This window comes from Anthonomus grandis, chromosome 1 (genome assembly GCF_022605725.1).
Source record: "Anthonomus grandis grandis chromosome 1, icAntGran1.3, whole genome shotgun sequence".
In the NCBI taxonomy this organism is placed as follows: Eukaryota; Metazoa; Arthropoda; class Insecta; order Coleoptera; family Curculionidae; genus Anthonomus; species Anthonomus grandis.
Window position 1 is genome coordinate 9566 of NC_065546.1, and position 25203 is coordinate 34768.

Here is a 25203-nt window from a genome sequence, read left to right on the forward strand (position 1 = left end):
AAGATTATAAAATTGATTCCCGTCCATAAAAAGCATTTATAAAATTATTTTATTAATGTTATTTTATTGTTTTATTACCAACTTATAAGACTCTATAAATACAATGCACGCAGTCTTGACGATTCGACCTAACAAGACGAAAAATCTTCATGTCATCCGCGAATAGTAGAAACTCATTGTATACTTGTGGAAATGTCATTGATAAAAATCAAAAACAAAAATTGAGCAAGATTGCTCCCATGGGGGGGCACCACTTGAAGCAATGTACCCAGATGATCTAAACCCATTGATGTCCACAAATTGCGTTCTATCTACTAAGTAGGAAATGAAAAACTTTATTAGATGTTCATGAAAACCCATTTTATAAAGCTTTTTCGAAAGAATTCCATGGTCCAATTTATTGAAGTCCTTAACAAAATCTGTGCAGATTACATCAAATTGGTATCTATAAATTACATCAGGTTGCAGTTTATAGCCTCATATGCGTTACGCAGAAATGATGTTGAATTAGTGACTGTTGAACTACACTGAAAAAAAGCATGCTGATTGGGCAAAATAAGATGTTCTTGTTTGACTATATCTGTGTTCTTAACTGTATATAAAACCAGAAAGTTTTAATCATGGGTATATCAATATTAAGGGTCTAGAGCCAACTGTTAATACAAAGATAGCATTACTGCATGACTTTTTGGCATTTTCTGATTTGTATCAATTTAATAATATTTGTAATATGCAGGGAAATATTTTTGATCTGATAATTGCTAATCTCTCATGCACTGTTGATGGTGGTGTCTCGCTTGTCCCAGCGGATGCTTGTATTTATATCACTTAGAGCAGAAGCCAATAGGAACTATAACTTTAAACCAAACCCTCAAAGTCTCAACTATAATTTTAGAACGGCCAACTTTCTCTTGCTATATAAGCTTATCTCTGAAGTTCAGTCGAATTTTTTTCATGAATTTGATGATGTTAATGGAGCAGTTTCCAGTTTCTATGATGAACAATTTTATCCATATATAAATCCTTGGTGAAGTCACTTATCAAATATGTATTGTATTATGTATTGAAAGGTCTGTATCAAAACTTTTTGAATTCCTTTTGATATTTTTTTAAACGTTGTGTTTAAAAAAATAAGCTTTACTCAACAAATCTGTTATATTTGCTGTATAATCTGCTTTATTAAAAAAAATACCGAAAATAAAACAAGTATGTAATGCATTCTTATAATAGGAGAAATTCCATAAACAAACACTTAGTTACTCAAAAAATTACCATAAATTTGAACAATAGATCTTTAAACTATCTTGCACCAAAAATGTTTAATTAAATACCAAACAACATCAAGAGTGTTTATAGGTTTAAAACATTAAAAAAAATATGTAAAAACTATATTTTCAAAAATAGAAGAGAACTTAAAGAACTCTTCATCTAGGTTAGATTTTTGTAAAAGTGAATTAGGGCTGGGGGTAGGATGATGTGTATTCATTTTTTTGTTATTGTGGTTCTTTTTTTTGTAATGGTTAGTGTATATTTTATTAATGTTTTTTTTCATAAAAACAATTAGGAGCACATGCTGATATTCGATTATCTGGGTGCATAATTCTTAATTTTGTATGTTTATGTTATGCATTATATTCGTGTATGTGGATATATGGAAAAAAATTTACAAATTATTTTTGGTCAATTTTTACGTAGAAATTTCTGAGAAATTGATACTCGGACGGTTGTAATCATATGTATGTAAGAAAATTAAAGTTTTGGTAATTCAAGTTAAAGTTAAGGTAATTCAAATTCGAAAGAAATTAAAATTAAAAAAAAATCGATCAATGAATAGATTTTTTAAGCCAAAATTTACTTATTAATCATAACTCTTATGAAAAGAAAAACGATTTTAATTTACATAGCTAAATGCAATTATGACAAAAGTAAGAAAAACTTAAATTTTTCTTCATAAAAAAACTAGAAACCCATAAATTAGTGAAAAATCTGTTTTTTTTTTTCATTTTAAACCAAAAATTGTATAAACACGCATTAAGTTCTGTTCGGTGTTGTACTTATTAGCTAAGTTTATAAGTAAATGAAAATAACAAATATACTTTCAAAAGTATTTAAACTAAATGAAAATAAAATGCGATAGAAACCCAACAAATTTACATTTTAACTAAATAATGTAAATGACTAAATATCGGACAATGAATTTGAATAAATAATGACGATCTGAAAAAACCAAACCAAAATAAAATTATGCTAGTAGTATCTGGCTCGCATTTAAATTACTTTAAAAATTAAAAAAAAAACTGAATGTCTTAGATTCGAGACTCTTGGAATTTCATCATCAATTCTAACTTTTGGAATTTCAGAAAACAAAAAAAAACAAGAAATTGAGAAAAATTCTCGCGAAAATATTCGAACATTTCTTAACTTTTAAACGGTACAAGTATTTTGATAACCTCTTGATTTTTTACGGTTTCTGGCGGCCCAATGGTCTCCCTGGAATTGGGAACATCCTGTACATGGAGGATATATTTTTTCAAAACAACATAATAAAATTTTGTATTCAATATAGTTCTATGTATGTAACTAGCACACAATGTATAGTTATGTATGCATATTACTATTATTTATTACAAATTAAATCAGACATTTATACACGGTGTCTTAAACAAATTTAATTTCCTATTAACTAATAAATAATTTATTACACAAACAAAATTTAATTTATTGTAAATAATTTTCCCAATATAAGTTCATTTTAATTGAATTTTTTTAATTTGATAAGCCCAATCCAATCTTGGGTTACCAAACCTATAAATACCTGCTTATATAGCGTAAAAAAATGATAATAAGTTTGCATGCAAATTAAACAATTTTTTGTATAAATACACTGTTTTTTTGCATTATAAACATAGACCCAAAAACTTTCACAGCTACAACTCGAAAGCAATTTAGTAAAAATGAAAACTTTAATTGCAATTGGCCTGTTTGTTGCTCTGGTTTCGTGCAGCCCTATGGAAAACGGAGGTAAAGAGTTTGTACTTTTTTAATTATGCCATACTTTTTTTTTTATAATTTTTAGGTTGTAATGATAACGAAATTTTTCAAACATGCGGATCACCGTGCATCCCATCTTGCAATAATCGCCAGTTCGCTAATTGTGTTGCTGTTTGTCAGGAAGGATGTTTTTGCAAAGATGGTTTTATTAGGAAAGAGCTTGGTGGACCGTGTATTCCTGTTAGAGAGTGCGCTTTCGCTTAATATTGAAATAATATTGCTAGTTTTGGAAACATTTTAATCGGTAATTGAAAATATAAAGAATTTCAGTACATATTACTTGTATTTTTTACTTTAAATAGGGAGTACGACTCGGTACGACTAACATTTTATTTCATTTTCGCGGTCGCACACTATTAAAAGATCTTTAACTTCCTAATATTACGTTCCATTTCTTTTGCTTTTTTTAATATCAAGAACAGAATTTACGTAAATTATAAACATCATTTTTACCAAATACAATATCGGGTGATCTCCTATCATTGTAATTTCTTCTTTGCTTAATATGTTATTGACCTTAACAAATTTTATATCGAACTTTTGGCATATAAGAGCTTAGAATGTGGTACTTTTTTCGAAAGCCAAGTCAATAAAAATACCAAGATATTTGTTATTATTGAAATGGCTAGTGCCATCAGAAGTAAGTTCGGTATTTCTGAATTCTAATTAGACGACAATTGATTAGAAATTTGTGAATAGGGGTAATAACTAATATTTTAAAACTAGATATTACTTACACTATTTCATAAATTTTGTTAAAAAACAAAATTAGAGATTTGAGGATTTTTCCATAGGTTTTTTTTAAATTAGTATAGCAGATATATCAACAATATCTGGACAACTCTTATTATTAAAATTTTAAATATATTTAATTAATTTATTTGTAATAAAGGTGACATAAAAACAGACTTTTGAAGTTTTTTGCAAATACAGAATATTGTTGGGTTTCGGAATTTTCTTTTCCATTTCAGTAAGTAGTGGTTATGAGTTAGCCATCTAAACGTAATTTTCAAAATGTTTCCTGAAGTGAGTACTAACTTTAATATGACTCTTATCCAAACTTCTTTCATTAGCGGGGTCTTTTATAATTATACACACGTTTTTATATGATTCAGCTTTGTTAATTTTGATTTTGTGAAAGGTTCCTTTTTATTCTATTATTTCACTTAATTGGTTTCTGTATTTTTTAAACCCATAATGGAAATAATAAATGCATTTAAAGCAAAAATAATTCTCTAAAATTTCGGGAAATTATTATTATTTTAAAAAATTGATCTTTTAATTTTGATGTTTTAGGATAAGTTTTAAATTATGTATCTTTTAATGTCCCAAAATATATATTTTGTTTTCAATTTTTAATTCCAGAATTCTTAAAAGTTTTAACATTTTCCAGATTTGTTGAGTATTTTTATGATATTTCAGGACTTTGGATCAATTATCACGTCTCCCAAGTAGGTCAAATAATTTTTGTTTTAATTTTAATGTTTTAGCATAAATTTTTAATTTCAGAATTTTTGAAATAACTTCTAACAGTTTTCAGGCTTTTTGAGTATTTTTATATTATTTCAGGCATTTGAAATGATTTTTGTTTGAATCCAAGTTTTGCGGTAATTTTTCTTGCAGGTATTTGCAATATAAAATATTGGAATACAATATTTTTATTTAATTTTAGGTTTTTATTTCATTAAACGCTATTCTGTTTTTAGGATTTTTTTTTTTAAATTTGTAAAAATGGCATGTTTTTGGTTTTTATTCCAGGCTTTTAGAAACAGTTTTTCTATTTTCCAGACGCTTGGAGTGACTTTTTATTACTTTTAGACATTTAGCGCAATTCTGTAGGTTTTCCAGAAACCTAGATTAATTTTATATAATATTTCAGACACTTGAAGGAAATTTTACTCCTTCCAGGGATTTCAATCATTTTTTAAATATTTTCCTGTAATTTTGCATAATTCTCTGTCTTCCAAGCATTTAGAGTAATTTTGTAAATTAAAATGGAAAATTACTTCCACTAATAAGGGTTTAACTATGAAATACTATATCTGCACTACTTCGGTATTGCTTTGCTAGTATTTCTGTTTAACGTGTAATATTTATTGACAGTTTAAATATGGTCTCAGTTTATGCACGGCTTACAGCGAAAAATTTAGTTCTTTTTAAATTCAGGTTTTTAAAGATTTAAAATATTACAAAAAATAAAATTAGAAATGAGGCAAAGATTCTAAAAATACTAGAACCAAACATAGCGCCTATAAGAAAAAACCAAGTAGATGATGGTTGGCAAAACACGAAAAGTCGTATTAAAAATCTAAAAACCATCATGTAGCACGAAAAAAGTGACAACAGAAATGTGGATATTATTTTAAGATCGGACGAGAAATAAACTCAGAAAAAAATAAAATCGATTTTTCAAAATTTCGTATTTTTTCGGCAATACTTGGTTGTACCTGTTTAAGTTTTTTTTTGTATATAGGAAGCGTTCCAAAATATATAGTTTGTGATCGGTTTTATTATAAGTTTGTCCCTATGTCTACTTAAAGAGATAATAAAGGATTTGGCCTCACAAGTTTTGTTGACCACGGATCGCCACAGCTTTATTGGTATTTTTGGTTATAAGTCGCTGTTGCTTAACGAACAGCCGAGACCTGAAATTTAGATCGCATAAGGATCGTCACGATTTCGCTTTGACAATGTTTGGTGTGCAACTTTAATTCGGGGTTGATTTAAATTTCACTTCACATTTTTGTGGGTAAGGATTTGTTTCATGGTGCCTGACCACAGATATTTAAATTGTCGATATTTATCCAATCTTGCGGCTACAAAATCCTTCCATGTGCATTAAATGGTTTTTTAAAAATATTGACTAATTAAACTTGATTTTAACCACTGTAAACGTCGAAAAGGCGCAAGCGTCTCGTCCTGTGGCCGACGTCGCCGGGGGTCGGTGCGTTGATAGATTGGGGCGCCCTATATGTGAGTATATGCGTATCTAATCATTTTGAAAGGGTGGTTTTCTTAAAAATATATATTTCTCTATTTTTCATTTTTAAAATTAAAGGTTATTTTACTTATTTAATTCAAGCAATTTTTTCAATTGCATCGTTGATTACCTTGATTAGTACCAGAAGCAATTGCAGCTGCTTTTCTAAGGGCAGTTGAACTAGTGGGAATATCACTAATATGAAGAAAGTCCAAATTTAAACAAGGTTCAAATTGAGAGTGCATATATAATTGCTGTAATATCCCATCCTTTGTTCCAACTTTATAATTTCCATTATCTTCATCTACTTCGATCACAACAGCAACTATATTGCGGAAAGATCCATGAGCACGGTCGACATTTGGAAAAGGAACAGATTTATTAGTACCTACTTAACATGATGAATATTCTGAATTGGATGTTTTAAGCATTTTATGTGCTTACTGTTGAAGATTTTGTGATGATTCACTTCTTATTTATTTCTAAAATTTGTGTTTTTCGATTCTCTAGTACTTAGGGAATATTATTTACGTTGTTTTCGGTATTTTCTGTTTCGTATTCATCTATCTCATAGTCATAACTTTGCAAAAGAGCATCAAAATCCTCCTCAGTAACAATTTCTTGAATACTTTCCGCGGGTAGATTTTCAGTTGCAAGACCAACTTTCGATTCACAGCCAAATAAAGCTTTATATGGAGACATTTTCACTCCAACATGGAAAGATCTATTTTTCATAAATTGCTCAGTAGATAAAGCTTTCGACCATTCTCTAATGGTCTTCTCTATTATTGTTGTCAGACATCCAGGGGGCTAGCATTGCCTCAATATCAGCTTTTGCCCGTTCGACACTCCCTTGACTTTGGCTGTGACTCGTACTAAAAATATGGGGATGCTTTGCATAATTATTACTGATGATTCTAGTAGTTATTGACAATTTCTGATATGCGCCGTTATTTTGGATAACCACCGACGGTTTTAGTATTTACGTATAATTCCCAATATGTGTAGTTATTATGAATACTAGCAGATTTTGGATATTAGTGGTAATATATGACAATTAGTGATAATAAATGACTCCAAAGAAGAGGAAAGCGTATATATACGTTTGAAAGTGTTTCAATCATTGCAGAAAGTGCGGGACCGTCATCCGATCTGAGATTAATTTTTGCCTAGAATAAAATAAACTTAAACGAACCAAAAAAAAATATCGATGCCGGTTGGATTTCGGATAGTTTTATAAACGCACAGATGAACTCTCCTGTAGAAATTACTAAAATTTGTATCATAAAATATCCCAGTGGTTACTTTTGCAGTGTAATCTTTTTATATAAAATCCGAAATATTGTTTTGAATGAGAAATCACTCAGAAATCGCCTTTAACAAAAAAAACTCTAAAAATATAAAGTTTTTCGAAAAACCGAAATTTTTGATAATTTTTTATAGAATCATTCTAATTTTAATAACACGAATAAAATAAAGACTTAATTTGTTATAAAATATAAAACAAACTAAATTATTAACAAAGGTTTACTATTAATGCAGGTCCTTGACAAGTAAAATATTTAAACTGTAAATATTTCATAGAAAAAAAATAATCTGAAAGACATATTTACACCTGTTTTTTCCCATTCTAGTGTAAATCACATATCCTCTACATGGGTTGAATTACATAGATGCCTATATACTTTGCATAACTAACTGAATATTATAGCTGCGATACGAAAAAAATACTTTTAAATTATAGAGGATTTTTTTTAAGTGAAAATGTTCCTTAACTTGCTGGGAACTTCGCTCATTTGTGTTTTTGCTACCATCATTTCACTTGAGAAAATTAACTAAAAAGAGACAGTAAAAATTAATTTAGAATGCGCCAATTGTTAAAATATTCCCGATATTTAATAATTTTGTCAGGAAAATGGCGAAAGCCGTACTTTCGAACAAAAATGAGACAAACAATTTACAAAATCTATTCTGAAGCATTGCAGATAATATATTCCGTGTTATGCTGCTCGATGGCGTTAAAATTCTTTAGCGTCTTAAAAGAGGGAGATCTAGAAAAATTGGCTGACTCGCTCGCAATTACATGCGTATTGTCAGGTATTAAGTCATTAATTTATCGGTACGGAGGATTTCTAGATTTATTCGAGATCATGCTGGATGAGGAGCAAACAATTTTAGCCATAGATGATTTAGGTTTGACTAAGATTTATAAGGAATTTGCAAATTATATATATGTGACCTCGCGGATAATCTGCATTTACAGTTATACCACTGCATCTTCCTTAGTGTTTTTTCGATTTTTGGTAAGCGTATATTTAAGATGTACCGTTATCAACTTAAAAATACATGCTAGCTTCTTTATTTTAAGTAAAAAGCCTTATGAAAAACAAATTACAAAAATGTTACATATAACATTTTTGTAATTTGGGTAGAATTCTGAGAGGCCGTATGCACCACTTCGGTGAAACAGTTTTCTGTGTGAAGTTATAGAGCCAAAGTTATTTAGCAAAGAAGGAAACGGTTTTCATTTTCTGTAATAATATAATACTTTTTATTTTTGCATATTAATAAATAACAATTGATAATTTCGTTTCATTAGATTGCTTTTCAAAAAAATCCAAGGCAAAATCAAAACAAGAGCTACACCGTGAGTTAAAAAAGTGCCGGACTCCCTAATTTTTATTTGTAAATTTGAATCAGATCTTCAGATCTACATTAGGAAGATAACCTCACATATACAGGACGCATTACAATGGAATGGTATTTTTATGCATTTTCTGATTCTACGCAAACATTTTCATTTATCGTTCCATTTAAAAAAAAAACTTTCTACTTTAAACGTCTCTACTATTGTTGCGATGCCTCCTGTATATGAAAAAGTTAATTTCCCAATGTAGATCTAAAAAAGACCTATAATTTTTATTTAGGACATTTTTGATAAAATGCCGCGTTCACGAATTATTAGGAGAGTCCGGGACTCTTTTAACATACGGTATGTGACTTTGTCTGTTTGTCACCAAAATGTCAGGGTCTCAGTCTAGATAATAGAGATTTTACATATACAGGTTGGAGAATTGGAGATTACCCATAGATCAAAATAATGCCAACGCCTCTTCCGCTTGTCGCTGACTAACCACCTCTGATCATCTGATGGCTATTTGCCATTTTTACTTCTTACAAAATACCAATAATAATATCAGTATTTCTTATTTTGCTGTGTGACGGACTACAAGCTGTATTGTTGAATTTTAAACCGTTATTTTTTTTTAAATTTGAATTGAAATGAAAATAAATTTATTTATCATTAAAATTATAAACATAATTATGAATTTACAATAAAGAAATCAATATGATATAGGACCATGCATTCAAATTATTAGGACTATTTATGTTTCTTCTGAAAGAGTTCAAATTATTAAAAAGTTTTGTGGAGGTAATTTAGCAGTAGAAAATAGGGATTTGTTTCAATTACATTTGAAATAGACCGATTTCTTGTGAAAAAAATAATTTTTTAATGTGGTTTACAATTTTGAGACATATTTTTATCTTTAAGATTGTCATAAATACCACACTAAAGTGCAAGAACTTTCCCATTAGAAGGATCCAGGAGCAAGGAAGCCTAAAAGAATTAGTTTATAGTGCCACAGAAGTGAATTCAATCGATCAACGATCGAGAAAATGTGTTGAAGAGAAAATGGGTATGAACCGTACAACTGTTATCAACATTTACAAAGATGATTAAAAATGTTTCAAATAATCCGAAACGTCAGGAGATATTTCCGAATAGCCGTCGCGAAGAACGGAACTTTGTGAAACCAAGATGAAAAAAGCAAACGAAAAAGAAAAAAAACTAATTTTCAGATAAATCCTTTTTCTTTTACGTGGAAAATACGATTTTTTCGTTGTTCGATATTGGAAAATGAAAAAATAAGCACATAAGTTTTCAATTTTGTAATTATTCTCCTCAAAAATTGTATGTTTAGAATGACATTTTGAGAGACCTCATTATAAGGACATTTTTCATTGATGGCACTTAAATGAAACATTTGCTGGATTACATTGATCGATCGCAAGAGAGCTCCATCTCTTGCCGCGTTAATAGTGACTTCGTTGTCTTATAGGGCTCTTTGACCGTAAGAGGTGAAAGGGTGAAATTGGTCGCTGAAACTTTAAACATCCTGAGATGGATCATACAAAGTAATAATAATAGTAATATAAGTAAATACTGGCAGCCATCAGCGATGATTTTTCATAAAATACAGGAGCCGCCAAGAGGTAAAACTGGAGTCATTTCCCTTAAGAGATTTACTATGGAGACTGTAATGAGCCGGAATAAATAAAAACACCCAAGTTCGAAAACAAGTGCTCTATATAGTTGATAAACAAAAAAATAACTAGCTAAAATAACAGATGAGCGTAATATTTCTTATACTCGAGTTACACGTTACTTTACTAATTCTCTTTCAGAACTGGAACAGAAATTACCTTCATCATATCAAATCACATTTTGCCTCCGTTTTCAGCGAAGACTTTTAAATCAGACATAAGTAAATTATAGTGTGTACGGGTAAAATAAAACAGTTTTGGTACATCGAGTGTTTCAATTCACACCTAATAACAATCGGTAAAATAGAAACAGGTAGTCGGACTGACATTGTCTTTGTTTTCGTACCAGAGTGATTGTGTATGTTGTGGTTCGACTAAAGTTGGAATCATCAGGTCTCTGTACAACCGAGCTGTAATCATCTGCAATAACGACGCAGACTTTAAGGCGGAAGTAGCACTTCTTACTAAAGATCTGCAGCAGAATAGTTCCTAAAAATAGTATCCCAAAAAAAATTATCCAGTAAACTATCCAGAGGTCGATGGCGAAGGAAACCAGAACCAAGCAAAAGGATGAATCAAGTGGGCTTCTCGCAATCCCCTATATATATATATATAAAAGGTACATCCGAGAAAATCCGACTAATTGCTAAGAAGTTATCTAAAAACCGCCTTTAGATTTGGCAATACAATAGGAAGTTTCCAAAACAAAGCCAGAATCTACAGCAGACACCAAGAACTGCATCTACCAGATTCCTTGTGAGTGTGGGGATTGATATGTTGGCGAAAGCAAAACACCTTTGGCAGTTAGAACCAAGGAACATCGCAAATGGACGACCACTGGAGAAGTTGCCATGTCCGGGATTGCTGATCTTGCTTGGACAAACGGCCATAACAGTTTACACTTGATAACGGTCGGAGATACTTACCGACCGAAACGTCGTGTTGTACGAAAACAAAGACAATGTCAGTCCGACTACCTATTTTTACATTAAAAAACCAGTCGGTAAAATGCTATTATAGTATGATGTTATTAGGGTTGGGATATAATTAACACATTTTATTTATTTTTAGAACGGTTTTCTAGACAACTATACCGGCTCGGAAAAGCCCATGATAATTACGGCATATTTTCCATTCGATCAGCAGGTACACTACAAGACAGCTCTGCTTATCCAGACGATTTTTCTAGCTATACAAGTGCTAAACTACTGCATGACCCAAGTTACATACATTACGGCAGCCACTTTCATTAAAATGGAACTGAAAATGTTGCAGCATGAGTTTAGGGAGTTCGATCAGTTTAAGACGATCTATAACATCATAGATGATGAAGCTATGATGATTAAGTTGATCCGACGGCATCAGTTTATAATAGGGTTGGTATGAATTGAACAGAATAAAATTTCTATAGTTAATGAATATTGAGAAAGGGCAGATTGAAAATTACTAACCAATATCATTACTATCAAATGTCAATAAAAATTTTAAGGGAGTTCTTACTTTTTTTCTTATTCGTCTTCTTTTACTTGTATGAGTTCAAAGTGATATGTTAATTACGACCTTACTATCGTAACATTTCCTGTGATGTGGACTACCAGGTTGGTGGTCTTCCGGATGGCGATTGAGTGCTTTTTTTGACTTACAGCTCATCTTCAGCCATCCTTTTGACTTGGTCCTACCATTGTCTTCTTCTTTGTTTTCTCTTACTTACTAGGTCTTGTAGGCCGTATTGTTCTCTTAGGTTCATCTCTCTAAATACAGTTTATAATTACATAATAATAAATGAATGAATAACGTAGATTTTTTTTTTAGTTTCACCGCAGATGTAAACAAATCATTAAGGTCAAGCTTCCTTGTAGAGTTCCTAATGAGCTCGGTCAACATTTCTTTTGTAGTTTTACAACTTATAGCGGTAGGTAAGCCATACAAAATTACTTCAAGAAAAATGTAAAATTCCTTCTAAATTTTGAACCTATTTCACACTTTGGAACTTTTTACTTTATTTTAGAGTGAAACAAACATGTTTCTACCCTTTACGTTAAATTATTTCATTATATTGATAGCCCAGTTATTTATACTAGCCTGGCACGCTAATGAGATCACCATAGAGGTAAGATTTATTAGTATTAATATATAGGATGTTGTATTTACCAGTTTGTTTCAAAGTGAGAGTGTACATGATAGAAACCTGTCCTAAACTGTCAAATTTGTGGGTGAATGTGATGCTAGAACGTTTGGACATAATGAATGTGTATTTAATGCTTATTGGTTATAAATAGTAGTTAATTTGTTTTTTTTTTTAATAATTTATTACAGACTATATATTTTTGGCTTGCTCACATTATACATCTTTATTAATTTTGCATGCGAATATGCAGTATAATAGGATAAAACTATTGAATTTAAAATACTGCCTAAAGATAATTGAATTATTGATATTTTGATTCATCTGATTCCCTTAACATTGGGGGTATTAATGGTATTAATGGTATTATTATTATATTATTAGTATTTTCGTGTATTTCAAGGATCTATTCAGAGCCCAATCCTCTTCTCATGTAAATTATCTGTTAAATTTGAAAAAGGGCTGTAGCAGTATACGATTTGCTAATGCCACAACATATGAACCTTCAATTTTAGGAAAATTTAAGATTCCGTAATCTTCTCTAAGGTTTGTCATCTTGTGTCTCTTTAAAGTTCCTACTTATAGCATATTATGCTTATTTCGCCTCGAAAATGACCTCCCATTTTGCCCATTCCCATAAGAAAAAAAATGTGTCACAAGTCTGGGATACTGGGATGATGACCATCAGATTTTTCTTTAGCTTTCGACATTGGCCAATCTTCTCATACTACAGGGTCCTCTTTATGTAAGGAGAAACTCTAATCTTTATTCTGCATCATCCATTCATTCATAAATTGAATTCGAGAGTTTTTGAGACTTTTCCGAGCCAGGAATGGAAGCAACTACTATGGCATAACAATTTTTAACGCTCGTCCTCCAAGCGTCATGACTGTCTTAAAAGATAATAATTAATTTTAACTTTAGATAATTTGCAAATAGTAATAAGAAAATCATCCCGTGACATTTTTTCTCTGTCTTGGTTATTACGTTTAAAAAGTTAGTTTGACGAAAAAATTTAAATATTTTAATGGTAAAGTAGATTGAGTTCTTTAAAGTTTAAATCCAAGTTCTTAAGAGTTTAAATCTAATTGTCTGGAAAATACTTTAGTCCAGGCAGTAATGTTTGCGTATTCCTTTCCTTGATAAAATAATGTCTGGGTATTTCTTATACTAAAAGTAGAGCTCCATACGAATTGCTAAGAGAAAGGAAAGAAATTAAAGAAATTATTACTTTATTCCACGTATTTGACGTAATTTTTAATGTCGCTCAGGCATTGTAGATAATATTTTTCTTAGAGGAATTTTTATTTAAAGTAACTATTTATATCGATTATAGAGGCATTTGACGTTGTTTTTTATGTCTTTTTGCGTGATTTATAACTTAAAAAGCATGGAAACCGTGGCATAATTTTTTTATCTATTGACATCTTTGTTCTACGATTATAGGTATATTTTTTATTGCATGATCCGATTTTTTTGACATTATAATTTTTTATGGTTCATCTTCCAGGCATTGAAAATATTTTTGAATATCTAAAAGTTTAAATAAACTAGTTCGTATATTATATATTCCATGGTGATGCAGTAATTTTTCATCTTTTCCAGACATCAGAACTTGATGTTGCCAGAAAGTTTTAATCAAACATTCAGTCAGAAATTATAAAAATTTCAGAAAAGTTCAAAATAAACATATTTTTTTTAGAGTATTGGTATATCATCTGCCATATGGGAACATCCGTGGTACGAAAAACACTTAAAAATCCAAAAAATGATGTATATGGTCATATGTCGGTCCCATAAACCTTTAACTTTGACCATCGGACCGTTCGGTATCCTTACCAATCAAACAGTAATTAAGGTCAGTAAAATAGAATATATCATATTGAGGGTAGAAAGTGACTCCAATGCAAATATCACAAAATATAAAGACAGGCGCCTCCATGTGTGAGACACAAATCCAAAAATGTTTGTTTTTAGGACTAAAAGTCCCAAAACATAAAAAAAAAATTGTGGAAGAGTGGCATTTTCTACCCACGTGTGAAAAATTTTCTGAAAAGTTGTTTTTTCTATTTTGTTTTCGATAAATTGTAGGTAATTAACGCTTCATACTCGTATGTTACCATTATGATTAATAATGTTAATTAATTCATTATATCTATGGAAAATGGACTACATATATAACCTGGACGCTATAGAAACAATGAAATTAGTAGAAGACCATAATAGTACCTACTGATAATTAATTAGACGTTATTCTTGTAGTAAATATAGGTATTATTACTATTATTAATATAGTCCTATTAATATATAGCAAATGCATTCATTTTGCCTTTTTTTTTTAATATTGGTTTATATCATGTTAAATTAACTTTATGATTTAACTGTTGTCATAATTTTGTTGCCATTTTGTTTTTAATATTCAATAGACAGGGTCATTTCTCATAAATTTATAAGTCGATTTTCAGCGTTGAATTGGTAAGTACCGCGGTTATTCTTTTGGTTGACAACTTTGACACGTGAGTCTGACATATTGCACTTAAAAATTCGTTTCGTTCCCCCACCACTTAAAAAATTCTGATTTAGAGAAACGCATTGGTAAATACCATATAAGAAGCACAAAAATATAGAGAAGTGGTTGTTGCATACAAACTGATAGATATTCCTCTGACAAATCAGCTAGCGTCCTCTCGCTTGGCAACAAAAACTGTTTTAACTAACTTGACAGTTTGACGCGCCTAGTTGGACCAAATTGGTAGAAAAGCGTGGCCAAATTAAGGCGGGAAATCAAATTTAATTTAATCCTATTATTTAATATCTGAAGCTAAGGCCTAATCAAAAAGGGTACTTATAGAGAAAAGGGCCTTTTTGATTAGGTGTAAGACTCAGATATTGATCAGAATAAAAATAAAACTTTTCAGCTTTATTTTACATCTCCAATTGAGTTAATTTACTGTAATAATCAATTAACAATAATGTACTACATATAACAATAGAGTACTACCAATTACAAAATGGAAATAAAACAATGTTTTTCGTTAATACATTTATTATTTAATTTTCCTAAAAATAATTAAAATGATGTAATATACAATAGTTTATTATAACAGAGTTTATATAAATTAGAATTAATCTAAAAATGTTTAAAAATATTTTGTTAGCAATAAACTACCCTAATACCCTAAACAGAAACAAGTACCTGTTTCTGTTTCCTAAAGAAAAATCAAACAGATTTTAACCACCAATTAAAAATTTTATGACAGAGTATTAAACCAAGGAACAATATATCTCTCTTCAAAACAAAATAAACTCTTTGAAAATCAAAACAACTTATTTTAGTATAAACATAGATATGACTTACATAGTATATATTTGTTGGTCTTTTATAATACTAGCAACATATCATGGAACTATGATATTAATAAAAACTGAATTGAAAGATACATGTCTACATAAAATAAGAAGAAACCCTTAAAAAAAAACAAGTTAAAACAAAAACATTCATTCTGATCCATTCTGGGTGCTCAGCTCTCTTAGTCTATATACCTATCTCTCGTCTCAGTGAACACAGGAATACGAGCATGAAATAAAATTAAAAAAAAAGCAGTGCAAACCTTATAAATAAATTCACTAAATGATTCATGTGAAACGAACAGATAAAATAAATGTTTAAATAAATATGTATCGTAGTGTAATCCCGGGAGTATCAGCATTATTAAAATTTGTTGGACAAAACTGATCAGAACAAATTTTCAGTCTTAATGAAGTTTTCATTTCTTACCTCTCTCCATGTTTTTCTTGTTATGGGGACTCATAGAGTAATTAAAAGTATTTAATATTCATTTCGCTATGTGGGGACTGAAGGAACTTGGAAAAAATCTTAAAAATGTAAACATAGGCAGAAATCAATATTATTGAAGCTGCAAATTGTCAAACAAATTCTAAGAAAATTAACCGAAACGTTTCCGTATGCCGATTATGTAACCGAACGGCAACCTGAGATACAGCGAAAAATATTTGATTAACCGGTTGTTTCAACCGGTGACTGTCCTTTCATGCCAATTGCCAAGCCATCTGGCATCTGTCATAACTCATAATTCGTTAGAGGTTATGTTACTTACCACGCTTCTGTGATCTGTGTGCGTCGGGCAAATTTGAAATTTTACAGCACGTGGTTTATAATTAAATTATTTTAATTTAACTTTTCACCCTAATCATAATATAAAAATGGGGAAAACCAGGTCAGTTAATACAACTCCATTTACGAAGAAACTAGCCATTTTTAAAAAGGCATATACAACAATATAAATAAACAAACATTAGTTAGTGTAGTGATTTCCTAAAACGTCTAGAGTAATATTTCTTTAAATGAAATAAATTTTAGGTTTTTCTCCCGGCGGTAGAGGAGGCGGTGGCGGCGGATTCGGTGGCGGTAGAGGAGGTGGTGGAAGAGGCGGCGGGGGTGGTCGTGGTGGTTTTGGAGGAGGTGGCCGTGGAGGAGGCCGAGGGGGATTTGGAGGAGACCGGGGACGTGGAGGTTTTGGTGGGGACAGAGGACGCGGAGGAAGAGGTGGTTTTGGAGGCGACCGAGGACGTGGAGGTAAGTTATTTCACTATAATATGTAAATATAATTACACTAATGGTCTTATGAATTCGGGCCTGAATCTTACCTGTTCTGAGACCATGTCCTACTTGAGTATTAACTCTTTATTAACCAGAAGGCAGTTCTTTGAGGTCTGCTTTGCATTTATAAAGTCCTGAATGGTCTGTTTCTTTTCACTAAACATGTATCCTCTTACACAACATGAGGTTAGGAGTTCTACAATAAATAGATTTGCAAAAGATTTTGACTTTTTCAGTACTTTAAATAAATTTAAGTCTTCAGCTAGGGCTATTATTTTGGGATATAGTACACCAGCCCTACTCTTTCGATTAAGTTTAGCTAAGTATTGTTTATTAGCAGTACATATAGTTATTACTTAGGATTACTGTTACCTACATATATGTACATGAAATGTATGTTAACCCATCAATGAATAAATAAATATAATTTTACCCTGTTGCAGATAATACTTCAAACTTGGAAGGTCAATTCCCATATTGTTATTTAAATTCAAATTCAAAACATGTCAAATCAAAATAAGCCTTATTGTTTTGAGCAAATATTTGTTGTTAACAATGAAACTTAAAAATCATAAATAAAAGCTGAATAAAAACAGTAAAAAAAATAAATGTAAACAAAAAAAGGAGGAAAATCAAAATCTATATATACATACAAAAATATACACTGTGGATTCCACAAAAAATATTAAGCATAAAACTCTTTAAGGTTTGAGTAGGTTTTCTGTCAAATACTTTTTAAGTCTATGTCTAAAGCATTTGAGTGTTGCAAGGTCTCTAATGTTGCCTGGCAGGTCACCTAAATACCTTTATACTTTTGTAAAAAATTGATTTCTGAATAAGAGTGGATGTTGGAATGGGTAGTTGCAGATTACCCCAATGTTGTGTCACATACCTAGGGCCCTGTGCCATATTTTTCTGGGGACTCTTGAACATGATGCAACTTCCAGTATATACACACAGGTGACTGTTAAATTGTTTTGTCAAGCAAATAGAGGGCAACAGGAATCCCAAGGTTTTGCCTTGCAAATATACCTGAGGGCTCTTTTTTGCAATCCAAAGAGCAACTGGATAAGATAATTGCTAGCATTCCCCCGTATATAAATACCATAGTGAAGAGAAGACTTGACAAGGGCAAAATATACAGTTCTACCCATCTCGGTACCAAGCTCTTCAGTTGCGACCCTGACATCAAAACAACCAGCTGATATTTTGCTAGCAAGATCAAGTGTGTATATGATAAAACATGCTCTGTTATAATAAATACATGGTATTTGTTATATAGTCGCAGACTATATTATGCACGCGAGGTCGGGCCCGAAAAATCGTGTTTTTTTGGAAATAAAAATTCATATCTTTGGCTGTATGGCTAGCGAAACGATGAAATTTGGCATAGGGTCTCTCAACACATTGGGAATAATGGATCCGTAAACGATTTTTTTTTCCGGTACCACCAAACGGAGCGGTACTGTCTCAAAGTCAAAAATTCGTAAAAAAATTGGTAAAAATCGAGTTGCTCACGAGATCTCAATTTTAAAGCGTTCAATCGAGTTGAAATTTTCAGGATATAAGGGTTCTTGGGGCTTACGTGTCTGTATACTTTTTGGGCCCGATTGGTATACAGGGTGAGTTGTTATAAGCGAACAAAAGTGACTAAAAAAAAAATTCAAACTTCTCCAGAGGCTAAAAAAAAATTTTTATAAAAAAAGTGTTTCGGCGAAAAGACTTCGTTTTATAAGAGATTTAACATACTTGGAGCTTTTTTTTGTAAAAAATTTATTTTACGAGTTCTGGCATTTTCAGTTTTTTGGGATTTCCCGCCAAACGATACTTATTTTGGGAAAATTTTTTTTTTCAAAAAATAACTTCATCTTTTACCTTTCATATGCCATATAACCGAAATTTTCGTAAGCCATACAGGGCGAGCAATAATGAACTTTACCCATGAAGGTCCGACCCGAAAATCACATTTTATTTAATAACTTTTTCGTAGTGGCATCTGGACCATTTATATTCTCAGGCATTAAATACTTTTATAACCCCAGTATTTGTGTAAAATTACAATCTTCCAACATTAATAGGTTCTGAGCAATTCGAATTTTCGCGTTTAATTCATTTGCCACGTCCCTGTACATGGTGAAAAGATCAAACAACATCTAGAGGATCCGAAATTTTGTTTTACAACACATACTAAAATTTCAGGGTTCCAGCGATAGTACAAGTACCCGAAAAATGCGATTTTATGAAAAAAGTCCATTTTTTTGCGTTTTTGCAGGTAATTGGAGGTGTCAACCTAAACTCTGATGAAATGGCTAGTGGGAACAATACTTTGACGCATGGTGGATACAAATTTTTTGCTCGTGACAGGTGGCCGGGACTTGGTTTGGTTTTTTGTAAAATTATGAATGAAAATGAACCGGAAACGATCAGGGAAAGGAAGCACCGAATCAGAAAATGAATGGGCTTTCCGAATCTGTGCATATCAATTGGGGAAATTGTGTATTGCGGCCAGGAAAATTCGGCAAACATTTTGACGTCTTCGAAAAATGCCGTTTTTTTGAAAAGTCAGTGGTTTTATACCGGGGTGAGACGAAATGAAATTTGCCCGATTATTTTATTAAAATTATTCGAATATATACACGGGTCAGTCGTAATGATCTATTTAATTTTAAATAAGAATTTAGATATTTGGTGAGTTTTTACTATTTAGTTTATTATTAATAAATGTTAACAATTCTTAAACATTGCTTTTGGGTTATAAATAAAATTTTTTTGAAATTATTGATTTTTAAGGTTAGTCGAGTATCATAACTTTTTTGGTATTGGTGCGATTTGGTTGAAATTTGGTACCTAGTACCTATTTCGGATAAGATTAATAAATTTTTACAGATATTTGACATGACTATGTTTTAGGGTCACGTGACTACCTTAACTTTCTTCCTATTTATCCGATTTGATTGAAATTTGGTATTTGGGCTTTATTTAGGATGCAATTATTAATTTTTCATAGATATTTGACATTTGACTTCCGGGTCACGTGACTATCGTAACTTTTTTGCTATTGGTCTGATTGGGTTCAAATTTGGTATTTGGGCTTTATTTAGGATGCAATTATTAATTTTCGACAGATATTTGATATTTGAGTTTTGGGTCACGTGACTATTGTAACTTTTTTGCTATGAGTCCGATTGGGTTCAAATTTGGTATTTATGCTTTATTTAGGACACAATTAATAAATTTTAACAGATAATTGTCAAATTATATTTTAAAGTCACGTGACTTTGATAATTCTTTTGCTATTGATCCGATTGGGTTGAAATTTGGTATTTAGAGTTTTATTAGGATGCCATTATTGAATTTTTACAAATTTTTAAAATATTGCGTTTTTAAGTCACGTGACTATCAAAATTTCTTTCGTATTCGTCCGATTTGATTGAAATTTCCTATTAGATTATATGTATATATTTATAGATAATATTTTGTAGTACCCTATTGCTTTTAACTTAATTGTTTCTTAGATTTGCCTTTGAAAAACAAATTAAAAAATCATCGGTTGGATATGCTTTAAAGGGAACTTATCTTCTTTCATAATATTGTAGCATAATTATAGATTTTGAAAATTTTTGTCATTAAGCTTTTTCATTCCTTTTTGAATGGTGTTTAGCCAGAAAAAAGAAATTTGGAATTTGGAGCATGTTTTGAAAAAATTTTAATTTTGGGCCCGGTTTTGTTCGAAAATCGATAAATGCAAATAAATAGGTTTTCTGTTCATTTTAGAGTCAAATCGATAATAACCTTTTTGAAAGGTATCCTGAAGTAGTACCTGATAGAAAAATAAAAAAATGAAATTTTTTCATAGGGCTCTTGATAATTCGATATTTATGAATTATAGTTTTTTACAATTTTCTCCGAATCTGTGATAGCTATAATCAATTAGTTTTAACATTCGAATACCTCGTAATATTCCCTAGAACTTTTGTTTAAGGCAAAAAGTTGTTAGAGTTATAGTTTAGTTAGAAAAAAATAAAAACCATTTTTTCACAATTTTTCATGGCTATACCCCTTTCGATTTTGGAGCAAAAAAAAAATTTTTTTTTCTTGGGTTTTTTTTTACTGGAAATTGCCAACTTAGGGCTTGCATTATAATTTGTCAATTATCATTTTAAGAAAAAAAATGGTACCGTGGAAAAAAAACGAGTTTTCTTTTATTTTTTTTCACATTTTTACTAATATCTCGACTTCTATAGCTTCGATTCGATTCGTTGATGGTTTCTTTTATTTCTTATTCTCCTCCTGTCAATTCTTTTGATATTTTATTACTATTATATTTCAAAACAAAAAGGAAAATTAAAACAAATCGACGTAAAATCCCTGTTTGTTCTATTTCAATAAATAGACCCTTATGGGAACTTCTCTCTGAATTTGGTATTTATGGTTTCTTTAGGATACAAGGAATAAATTATGACAGATAACTGACATTTGAGTCAGCCTAGGTCACATGACTACCGTAACTTTTTAGCTATTGGTCCGATTCTGTTCGAATTTGGTATTCAGGCTTTATTTAGAATACAATTAATATACTTCGACAGATATTTGAAATATAAGATAGTATACTAACACAACGCGACTATATAACAAATTATGGTTCTTTGAAGCATGATACCCCAACCACTGGCCATCTCTTTCCTTGGCATATAAACGTTGGTACACCTGACAATTTTGTTTTTTTTTTAAGAATTCCTTTATAGCCATTCACAAACAAGACCTAAAGGTTCCAAACTGGTCCCCACGGACCAAAAGTATAGGAGCGAAGCGACTATACTTGTTAATAAAGCTTCCTATAATATAAAATAGAAACATGAATCAACATATTACTTGCATAAAAGAAGAAAAAAACAGTAGTGGATCCAATATACTAGTATATTCAGTAATAACACCCGATTTAATATTCAAGACCAAATGAGTTAAAATTTTATTAGAGTTTGATCACAAAAATAATGTACCATGATAGATTTTTTATCACATCTTTATTTAAAACTAATTATACCCTATTGGTATATTCCCAATTACCTTCAAAAAACTCTGTTAGGCTGTAAAAATACTTGCAAAGCTGAACCTTTTCACTAAGGTAACTACTTAGCCATGAAAGAAATCAGTTAAGAAAACCATAAAGACTTTAACATACAAATAAATAATGCAGGAACAACAGTGTCAAAGGCTTTTTACAAATTGGTATATATTTAATTAACTTGGTAACCATTCTTGAAAACCCTGAGAATATAATTAGTCATGATCTAAAAAAAAAGTTTATACAGGGTGGGAAAATGAGTGAGATAAGTAAAGAAAATTGTGGAAATTATTTTTAAGTTCAGTTTTTCACCGCTAGAAGGTTTAACTAAAAATTAAATAAGAAAAACGTCTTTTTTTCCGAAAACTTATATATTAACCTATACTTTTGATAAACTGTTAGAAATCATTTAGCGAACATCTGAACTGTCTTAGATCACCAAGGCCAGCCTTTGGGATACATTTAATACAGGAAAACGACAATTTTGCCTTGAATTCAAAGTTTAAAATGCAACATTTAACCTTGGCTAGTTTTAATTAATTTTAAATGAATCCAGTACCATATTTGACCAGTTATAAGTATTTTTGTTTACTTGTGATGTGACCAATAAGTGCAATGAAATGTCATGCTCCTATTGTCTTGAAAGTGGCATAAGTTTTTTCTTTAATATTTTATGTAGGCTCCTATTTTCTCATCTTTCTAGACATAGACAAAAGTGGTATTAACAATGGCGATAGCCGAAATGCGTCAAGCTAACTAAGGTTTTTACGTAATAGTAAAAGTAAATAACAGTACAACTAAACTTAGATGTGGCACTATCTCATTCTTCTCTATCAGCAGTCCAAATTTTTTTCTAGGATAAAGCTATGCCTGAAATATTTCAACCTATATCGTGCTTTGTGTTTACTACTTCTTAATAATTTAATAATACAATTTTTTTTTTATCAAAGGGGTAATGCCTAAAGCCAGGCTCTCTTCACAGATCTAAGACACTTAAACTTTTTAGAAAACTATCCAGTCAACTATTTTTATTTAGAAATTTCCAGGATACTTTTACAGAGTCTGAAAACTGAAAAAATTGTTATTTTAGGTCGTGGAGGATTTGGAGGTAGAGGTGGCGGCGGGGGTCGAGGAGGGCGCGGAGGCAGGGGAGGTGGCGGTTTTAAAGGAGGAAAAACAGTAAGTTCAGCTTAACAAAAGACTATTTTCTATTCTATTATTTTGTTATATTTCATTCTTTAGGTCGTGATTGAACCACATAGGCATGAAGGTGTCTTCATTGCCAGAGGGAAGGAAGATGCTCTTGTCACATTAAATTTTGTACCTGGATCCGAAGTTTATGGAGAAAAGAGGATATCTGTGGAGGTAAATAAGATATATATTTTTTAATTATTACTTTACAAACAGGTAACTGCATCTTCATGTTAACTAGTTAGTCTGTTACTACTCAAAATCATTTAGATGAGTTAGCTCAGTCACAGCTTTTTATAATACCATTTAAAAATTTTAAAAAGTTTTTTCAATTTAATTTCATAACAAATAGTTTATATGGAAATTTATTTTGTAAAGCAAAACATAAAATCCATATACTCCGATTTCTGCAGGTTTTGTTATTAACAAACTGTGAGATACTGATCAAAATCTTCTTGCAAATCCATGTAAATAACATCAACCATTTTTACATTTTGATTTGATTAGTCTTGACCTGCCTTGAATGAACCATGCTTTTTTATTGGAATTTAAAAAAACTCTTCTACTTTTAGGAAGATGGCAAAAAAATTGAATACAGAGTATGGAATCCATTTAGAAGCAAGTTAGCGGCAGCCATACTAGGAGGTGTAGGAAGTATCCACATGCCTCCAGGCAGCAAAGTCTTATATCTTGGCGCTGCCTCAGGTACCACCGTGTCACACGTATCAGATATTGTTGGACCAGAAGGTCTCGTATATGCAGTCGAATTCTCACACAGATCAGGAAGAGATCTTATAAATGTCGCAAAAAAACGAACCAATATAATCCCCATAATCGAAGACGCGCGACACCCCCATAAATACAGAATGCTAGTGGGAATGGTAGATACAGTATTCGCCGATGTTGCCCAGCCCGATCAGGCTAGGATCGTTGCCTTGAACTCTCAATATTTCCTTAAAAATGGAGGACACTTTGTTATTTCGATTAAGGCCAGTTGCATAGATTCTACGGCACAACCGGAGGCAGTATTTGCCGCAGAAGTGGCCAAATTAAGGGCGGATAAATTGAAACCTCAGGAACAAATCACGTTGGAACCATATGAAAGAGATCACGCGGTGGTCGTCGGTACGTACCGAACAGATGCTAAAAAGGCTTCGGAAGATAGTTGAAAAAAAAAAAGAATTTTTTAAGACTCTGTATTAGTTTATAGGTTTGTTACTGGTAAATGACGTAAGTAAAAAAAAAGTTTAAGGATTCTAAATGTTCTTATTTGGGGACTTTATATTCACATGTTTCGATTGATAAACATATGCATTTAGCTCTTTTGCTCTGGACAACTAAAATTCTGTAAATGGGAAGACTACTGGTTCATTAATTTTTTGGATTTTATATGTATGTATTAAGATAATATTTTTGTTACACTTTTCATTTTGCCACAAGAGTCATGTGCATTATATTTTAGTATATTAATTTCAGGAAAATCGTTTTTAAAGAAGCTGTTTTTAGATATAAAGTTTATAAAAAACGTACCGTACAGTCACTGTTTTTTATTTCCAATTATGTGATATGCCTCATAGATATGGGGTATCTCACGACGTTGGATTTTTTAGGGCTGAGGCGTTGGATTACTCAAAAATTATTATAAGTAATGTAGTGCTGCCACTTCGACATAAAACCAGCAACGTCTTTGTTATTTCAAAAAGAACAAACAAACTGCGTATATGTAGAATATGTATATCTTTCTATATTCCGCATAAAATTAGATACTTTTATGTATAATGTTCTTTAAGTTATCTTGGATTTTATATAAAGAAATTAGATAATTAACTAGTATTTAGATTTGC

General features: G+C 31.1%; 2 protein-coding genes across 4 annotated transcripts; both read left to right on the plus strand.

Annotated features, from left to right (window-relative positions):
- Positions 1-180: 180 nt before the first annotated feature.
- LOC126737551 (odorant receptor Or2-like) lies at positions 181-14743 on the plus strand. 3 transcript variants are annotated; one of them, XM_050442488.1, is made up of 6 exons: positions 181-318; positions 11429-11733; positions 12170-12269; positions 12366-12467; positions 14185-14340; positions 14574-14743. In XM_050442488.1, exons 2-6 carry the CDS (start codon positions 11468-11470, stop codon positions 14625-14627), a joined length of 678 nt encoding a protein of 225 aa, XP_050298445.1. In that variant the 5' UTR covers positions 181-318; positions 11429-11467; the 3' UTR covers positions 14628-14743. The 3 variants fall into 3 exon arrangements, with proteins under 3 accessions (XP_050298445.1, XP_050298449.1, XP_050298438.1); XM_050442492.1 differs by lacking the exon at positions 181-318 and adding an exon at positions 5906-6024; XM_050442481.1 differs by lacking the exon at positions 181-318 and adding an exon at positions 7880-8334.
- Positions 14647-24895, plus strand: LOC126740255 (rRNA 2'-O-methyltransferase fibrillarin). Its single transcript, XM_050446200.1, has 5 exons — positions 14647-14707; positions 16864-17079; positions 23259-23347; positions 23411-23533; positions 23932-24895. The coding sequence occupies exons 1-5, from the start codon at positions 14647-14649 to the stop codon at positions 24526-24528; spliced, it is 1086 nt and encodes a 361-aa protein (XP_050302157.1). The 3' UTR covers positions 24529-24895.
- The last annotated feature ends 308 nt before the right edge of the window (positions 24896-25203 follow it).